General features: G+C 39.2%; 2 protein-coding genes across 2 annotated transcripts; one reads left to right on the plus strand and one right to left on the minus strand.

The window, feature by feature from the left end:
* Positions 1-1,251: 1,251 nt before the first annotated feature.
* Positions 1,252-2,325, plus strand: LOC139455993 (uncharacterized). Its single transcript, XM_071237513.1, has one exon. It carries the CDS (start codon positions 1,276-1,278, stop codon positions 2,323-2,325), a length of 1,050 nt encoding a protein of 349 aa, XP_071093614.1. The 5' UTR covers positions 1,252-1,275.
* A 130-nt stretch (positions 2,326-2,455) lies between these two features.
* Positions 2,456-5,583, minus strand: LOC139455994 (uncharacterized). Its single transcript, XM_071237514.1, has 2 exons — positions 5,497-5,583; positions 2,456-2,917 (listed from the first exon to the last, which is right to left on the minus strand). Exons 1-2 carry the CDS (start codon positions 5,581-5,583, stop codon positions 2,456-2,458), a joined length of 549 nt encoding a protein of 182 aa, XP_071093615.1.
* Positions 5,584-8,247: the final 2,664 nt, after the last annotated feature.

Genomic DNA, 8,247 nt, shown 5'->3' on the forward strand with positions numbered 1-8,247 from the left:
TGGAATGATATGGAAATCAACATTTGTATATAAGCATATTCATTGTTGCTGATTAAACAGTTACAGTTTGCAGATAAATTGTAGTTTAACATATACACAAACTCAATTGGGGCTGTAGTGAAGCGCGTTCCTCGCTATTTAAAATATAGTACCTATAAGATAAATCTAACGCACAGCTCCTGGCAGAACTCGGGACTTTCATCTATATACTGTTTAAAACGCCACAATCAGATGAATGTTTGCGTACTATACAGGTTGTGAACTAGACGCAAACGTCTCTAACGTCATCCGTCATTGATGTAAAACTTCACCTGCTGTTCAACAAATACTGCACTGTAGGTAGTCCGGTCTCTATTAGTATAACACCTGCATTGCCTAGTTCCATTTCATGAAAATATTTCATGGAGTGTATCAAACAGTGTCGTACAAGGTAAGACATTTACTTATTCACAATGATATTGGATATTTATACAGACTACCTGAATGTATGATTGTTGTAATGCAGGGCATTTAAAATGGATGTTATAATCACAGGTTTCTGCAGAGATTCATGTTGGACATGGAAATGGTTTTGTCATTTTATTTGACACACTCGTGCAATCTCTTCAATACGGTGTCACAATTACTCACTTCTAACAGTTTTTACTCCACGTGAATTATACCTTTGTTGTGCCAAATGAAGGTGTCAACAAGTTTCTCTTTTCATCTGGTTGCCTTAAACCCTTTGAATTCTTGCTTATCATATTGATAGATCCTTGTCTCATCACCCAGCACCATAAAACGAAAACATTCTGCTGGTTATGTGTTGGAGAAGGTAACTACTTGTACTTTGGGTGCCATTGTCGCGATGAGACTGAGACGCTTTGGCCTCCTTGTGGTTTCAGTTTAGTTTTCACTTTGTATTGATTTGTTTTCTGGTGGTCTGATGGTGCTGATAGTGGGATGTTTTAGGAGTTGGTAATTTCGAAAAGTATTAATCTTCTTTATCGATCTTTATCGCTAGCAAACTAAAGAGGTTAGTAAAATGATGAACTTTGTTTTATTGCAACATACATTGCTGGTGATATATTTATAACCAAATCCGAACAACCTACCGACATGCTTGTGTATGAATTCATCCTGGTGCTGGCGATAGGCATATTATTCATGTCAAGCTCGTGATGTATTGGTATCACACGTAATTAATTATGCTGGAGACAGGTGTATATAGAATTAATAATCACACTTAATTAAGTTTGTCAATGTTTTTTTGTTTTTATTTTACAGAACATCACCATGCGATCCAAGAAGTGTCTCATCTGTTTAGCATTCCTATGCTTAGGCAGTACATACCTCTTTTATTGTAAACTGAAGAGGGATTTCAGAATGGATTTGACAAGGACTTCACAAATTGGATCAGAAAATAATCACGATAATGCAGAGTATAAAGCGAGAATTGTTACAAAAGATTTGACAAGAAATGTCACAAGAGATGCTTCCAGACCAGAAAACACAAAAAATAGTGTAAAGTACAAAACGCAAAATCTCATTACAGGAAATACAAGAGATGCTCCAAGACTCCAAAACATAAAACGAGGAAAGGATGGGTGTTGGGTCAGCAGGGAAAGTAACGGAGCCAGTAAAAATTATACCGTGGCAGAGAGACGAGCAAAAGATCTATTTTTTGAAAGGTTATCACGGGAAGAAAGAGAGAAATTTAGGGACCTCATTAAAACCTTCAGTGAACGTGTGCCCTCTAACATCACCTACTTTATCTATGCAGGAGCTTTACTGGGTTCCTACTCCCATCACGGCATTATTCCCTGGGACGATGACGTGGACATCATTGTGAGGGAGAGTGACAAACCCGCATTGTTGACATTCCTGCAGTCCCTCCCACCAGAGTATGAAGTTAACGCTTCAGTGAAAATAAGCTGGAAATTGTCTCATGCAAATTCTCTAATGGCTGGTGGCACGAGCTGGAAATATCCATTCCTCGATATGTTTTTTTACTCCGAACACCATTCATACATACAAGATTGTAAAATTCAGGAAAAGATATACAACAAGAGTGACGTGTTTCCCTTGATAACACGGCCCTTCATGGGAATGATGCTGCCCGCTCCAAGGAACACCCGCAAAGTGCTGGATCTGCATTACAAGATTGATGTGTGTATGTCGAATTCGTATGATCACAAACGGGAAGAGTTTGTGCCATTGAAATGTAGGGCAAGAATTCCTTGTTCTCTTCTGAAAGATACGTTTCCATTTGTATCCAGAAAGATATCAGATAACAAAACTATTGTGTTGGATAATAACTACAGCATCCCGGAATACCTGATATAATTCTGGTGGATGTGATCCACATACCAGTACATGTCTCCTATTCCTGTATCAGTGGAAAACTGGTCTGTTTTCATGATCCGGTTAGGTCTCGAATTTTTTTCATTTAATGAAAAAGCTTATTAATGCCCTTTTAATTTTTTATGTATGATGAATTAGACATCTCTGCTCTCGTGTAGAAGTAGACGTAGTAGAGGGTGAAGGTGATGTAGATGCAGTAGAGGATCACGCTGATGTAGATGTAGATGTAGTAGAGGGTCACACTGATGTAGATGTTGTAGAGGGTCACACTGATGTAGATGTAGATGTAGTAGAGGGTCACACTGATGTAGATGTAGTAGAGGGTCACACTGATGTAGATGTAGATGTAGTAAAGGGTCACACTGATGTAGATGTTGTAGAGGGTCATGCTGATGTAGATGTTGTAGAGGGTCACACTGATGTAGATGTAGATGTAGTAGAGGGTCACACTGATGTAGATGTAGAAGTTGCAGTGGGTCACACGGATGTAGATGTAGATGTAGTAGAGGTTCACACTTATGGAGCCGCACCAGTGGGAGTAATTATACAACTTCTTTCCGCTTGCATACACTATCTGTCAAGTGTAAAGCATCCCCAGCATCTTTTATATTATTTTTTCCGCTGCTTAAAGTCAGTGTTCCATTTGACTCATTCAGTGTGATACTGGCACCATAATTTTCAACACTGTAGTATTGAGTGCGCATACACTATGAAATCTATCAGGGTACAGGTTGATGTTCTTTGCTTATTAATAAAAAATGTTTCCTTACACAGCATTTATATTGTTCAATTGCAGGTAATATGTTATATCGCAGAGAGCAACTTCAAGTTGCCCCATCGAGTTATCAATAAATAAAGAGACAAATCCCTTTCAGTATCCAACAAAATCGTGTGTACAATTCCGAATATATCATGAGCATATGTTTATGAATGATACATTTAAATGACATGACACAGCTGAATAGATTGTCCATTTGTCATTCCCAGGAGTGTGACAAACATATAAAATGTATAAAAAAACTAAATTATAACTTCAATTTGGAAGACGCTAATAATAAAAGTATACAAGCAAGACTATGAATACATCCGAGTTCCTATAGCCATACATTTGTACATGCTGTTGTCCTGTGGATCCATGCAGTGTATCAGCCCGAAACACATTCCGCTGTGGAAACAGCTGTGACAATTATATGTATGGACCACTGAAAATCAGTTATGACATTAGGCTATGCATGACCTGCCCTACCGGAAGCACCAGCCATTCATACAATTTGCATTAAATAGTAAGTATTTATTGCCGTACTTGAAGCACATCAGTATTTCAAACACAGAAATATGCGTGCAAACACCCCCAAACTACTACTAAACAAAAAACCCATACAATTCCAAAAAGAAACCAAATTCCTTGGACTAATCTTTGATGAACACCTCACCTCGGGTGCTAACATTAAAAACCTAACAAACAGATACACTACAGACCTAAAAAAACTACGCTGCCGGACAGGTTCCAAGTAGGGGGCCTCCAAGGAGACCCTACTATCACTTTACAAATCACTTATTAGATCAAAAAGAGACCATGGATGCCAAATATGCAACGCCTTAAACTTCTCATTAAGCTCAATTCAATATCAAGCACTCAAGATAACCACACGCATATCAATACAGGCACTAACAGGAGAAATACCCCTGGATCTACGCCGAGAACATCTAACAATAAATTACTGGGCCTCAACCCAACAAAACCAACAAATCCAACAGATCCTTAAAACTAACATAAGCCCCAGACTCCAAGCTCTAGCTCGCAAAAAAACTCAATAAACACCAATCTCTCAACGCATAATAAATTACCTAAATACACACAACCTAAAAAATATAAAGTTAAATACAGCCCCAAATAACACCTTCACATCCAAACTCCAAACCCCCCAAATCGACATATCTCTCTCAACCAGACGAAATAAAGAAACTGATCCAAATACCGCTAAATCCATCACACTAGCATACATTCACGAACAATGACTAAATTGGTGTCACATTTACACAGACAGATCCTTTGACCCGGGCTCAAAACGCACAGGATTCGGCATCCATATCAACAAACCACAAAAAGAAACACAATCGTATAGGCTCCCAAATAATCAATCAATTTTCACAGCCGAATTGCTGGGGATAGTAACAGCCCTGCACAGCGATCAAAAAAAACAGACACCAAAAAACCCTAATCCTTTCAGACTCATTAAGTGGGCTCCAGGCCATAAAAAAAACATAAACACAAAAAGACGCCCAAAACTAATACAACAGATAATTAAAAGCGCCAAGAATCTACGTAAACTAGGAAAGACATAGAAATAGTTTGGATCCCTGCCCACGTTGGAGTGTTTGGCAACGAATACGCAGACAAAGCAGTCAAATCAGCACTACAATTAGAAGAAGTAAGCATTAACCTACCAATATAAAAAAACGAAATTAAGAGTATCACAAAGGAGAAAATCTTCCAAAAGTGGCAAAATAACCTTCAGAAATCTGATTGCAAACTAAAACACCTGCTACAAAATCCATCATAAAACAAAAACAATGGCAGAGTAATAACTAAACTACAAACAGGCCACTCTATGTCTAATTCCCACCCACACCAAATTAAAAAAACACCAAACCGGTAAATGCCCCCACTGCAATTTAAAAGAAACGCCTGAACACGTAATACTATATTGAACACATTACCAGCAACACAGAACAACACTCCAATCCACACTAAATTGCAATGACTTACAAACCTTTAAAGCACTAGGCATATATGTAATCAAAACAGGCCTACTTGGCCGCATTTAAAAATAAAATTACAACAAACAAGCTGCCAATAAACAATGCAATTTTTAAACTATAAAAACAAACTCCTTTTAGTTACCCCACCTTTTGCATGGCATATTTCAAAATTCTCCAAATTAAGTATGCAACCCTAAAAAGCCCCACCTAAGTTACCTCGCCTTTTCGGACATATCCTTTTCGACCACACACCAAATGGCCTGGCGGGCCCGTGCACGAAATACCCATACATCGGAAAGCGCACATTAAATTCCTAATTTAAGTGAAGTAGTACTCCTGCCACACGGCGTCAGCCTATGAACAAACCAGACAATCAAGTGATCGATGTACCAGTACATGTTGGCTCTCCAGTCCAATGCAGTTCAACTTTGCTTTGTGACGTGCTGCAACAGGCTGTGGTAATCTATTGGTGGTCATCATGACAAACATAGTAAGTCATCTCTCTACTTTTATATGAGACTACCATCCTTATAGAAATACGTGCACATTGACCACAGGATCAGGCATGGAAAGTGACAAATAATCCATACAAAAGTGAAAATGATTAGGAAAGTTTCATATCAAATGATTCAAAAGGTTTACTTGTCTTAATGACTCAGTCAGGTATCTATATGTGTAAGTTATCCACGTGTGTCAGGTATCTATATGTGTCAGGTATCCACGTGTGTCAGGTACCTATATGTGTCAGGTATTCACGTGTGTCAGGTACCTATATGTGTCAAGTATCCACGTGTGTCAAGTATCTATATGTGTCAAGTATCCACGTGTGTCAGGTATCCACGTATGCCAGGTATCCACGTGTGTCAGGTATGTATATGTGTCAGCTATCCACGTGTGTCAGGTATGTATATGTGTCAAGTATTCATGTGTGTCAGGTAGCTATGTGTGTCAGGTATCCACGGGTGTCAGGTATCCACGTTTGTCATGTATGCATGTGTGTCAGGTATCCATGTGTGTCAAGTGTCCACGTGTGTCAGGTATCCATATTTGTCATGTATCCATGTGAGCAGGTATTTATGTCTGTCAAGTGTCCACGTGTGTCAGGTATCCATATTTGTCATGTATCCATGTGAGCAGGTATCTATGTCTGTCAGGTATCCACGTGTGTCAGGTATCCACGTGTGTCAGGTATCCACGTGTGTCAGGTGTCCACGGGTGTCAGGTATCAACGTGTGTCAGGTGTCCTCGGGTGTCAGGTATCCACGTGTGTCAGGTATCCACGTGTGTCAGGTGTCCACGGGTGTCAGGTATCCACGTGTGTCAGGTGTCCATGTGTGTCAGGTATCCACGTGTGTCAGGTATCCACGTGTGTCAGGTATCCACGTTTGTGAAGTATCCACGTGTGTCAGATATCCTTGCGGATATCTGATACACGTGGATACCTGACACACACAGATACCTGACACACATAGATACCTGATATGTAGATACCTGACACACGTGGAAAGCTGACACACGTGTATTTCTGACACACATGGGTACCCGACACCCGACACCCGTGGAAAACTGACATTCATAGATATCTGACACACGTGGATACCTGACACACATAGATACCTGACACCCGTGGAAACCTGACACACGTGGATACCTGACAAACGTGTATTTCTGACACACATGGATACCTGACACACGTGGATACCTGACACACAGACAGACAGACATATTTTATTCCTTCCAATATGTGAAGAGTACATCTGAAAGTAAGTTAGGTCAAATCATAAATGACCTGTAATTAACCAGAAGCAGATAACAAAAAATTACATACAATTCACTTTAAGGTAGGTGATAGCTAAGAGCAATGGTTATAAAATGTTTATAATGTGAACATTTTCATTTATATTTTAGCATGAATGAATACCACAAGACGCGCACTTTACATATACACACCCATTCTAAACGAATGTCGCCTCGATCGTGACCGTGGTGCTGCGAGGGGCATGGATTTGGCGCAATATAAATATGCACATTATAATTATTATTATTGGCATTCTTGGAAAGTTTGGTCAGTGCCTTGCAAGCCTTTAAACATGGCTTAAGAGACACGAAGAGGATTAATCCAAGTGAAAATCTCAAGATTTCTATTATCGAAACACACTACATGCAACAACAAAACCAAACTACAGCTGCATTAATCATTGGGAAAAGGTCGTCTCGATATATTTAAGCTGAACAGCAGACAAACGGTGGAGAAACAGCAGAGTAAAGAACAATCTGGAAGTGACAGGGTCAAACAATTGAACGTTGGCCAACATGTGGCACTGTGCGAGTGTAGTAAGGACAACGAGTGGACACGTGGAGTCGTGAGTGGTAGAACGGTGCCTCTGAACTATCAAAAGGAGTCAACTTCTGGTACATCAGTAAAACGGCATCTTGATCAAATGTACAGTTCAAATGCAGATCGCGATGGAACAGATTCGACTGAAACAGTTCAGTTTGATAAAGGAATTCAGTCACCATCAGTTCAAGAGTCAGTGTATGAGGCAAGTTTGCCACCAGAAGCCAAGCTGAAGGCGAGTAGGCTATCATCACGAGTTCGCAGATGTCCCACGACACTTGATTTGTGACTTTAGCCTTGTGTTCATGTTCACGTCACTGTAAATTGAGCTAAGTGTGATAAGTGATCAGTATAGTTTATGTTCATCACAGAAGCGACATCAGTTCAATATATTACCCTACAGATTAAGGGTTGCTTCATAGAGCTTGAATATTCAGTGTGTATAATTTACTGCTGAATAAGATCATGGACTGTGTTATATTGTAATGTAATCTATTAAAAATGACTGTACTGTAACTGTGTTATATTATTTTATTGAGATTATTGAGCTTAAAATCAAAGTAAATATTTCTCACAGGTTTGAAATGTAAACGATAATCATCAGAAAACAATACTCTGAAGATTCCTTTCATTCTTGAAAGCATTATATTTATGTCACTTCTGGTGGGGACTTCGAGGTGATGTGAGCTATAATATAGTAAAAATATTCTTAAAATGAGAAATCTTGATCCATAGCATTCAGATTCTGCTCACAAGATTGAAGTGTTATTTACTATTAGCAGCCAGAAAGAAATCTTCAGATT

This window comes from Haliotis cracherodii, unplaced genomic scaffold (assembly GCF_022045235.1).
Source record: "Haliotis cracherodii isolate W230 unplaced genomic scaffold, xgHalCrac1.p SCAF_11, whole genome shotgun sequence".
NCBI classification, from domain to species: Eukaryota; Metazoa; Mollusca; class Gastropoda; order Lepetellida; family Haliotidae; genus Haliotis; species Haliotis cracherodii.

What these genes read in the sequence shown, in the direction of transcription:
- LOC139455993 (XM_071237513.1), top strand. Translation starts at nt 1,276, where the DNA reads ATGCGATCCAAGAAGTGTCTCATCTGTTTAGCATTCCTATGCTTAGGC.
- LOC139455994 (XM_071237514.1), bottom strand. Translation starts at nt 5,583, where the DNA reads ATGACCACCAATAGATTACCACAGCCTGTTGCAGCACGTCACAAAGCA. An exon ending in TGGAGAGCCAACATGTACTG is followed by an intron (nt 2,918 to 5,496) that starts GTACATCGATCA and finishes TACACTTGACAG; the next exon opens with ATAGTGTATGCAAGCGGAAA.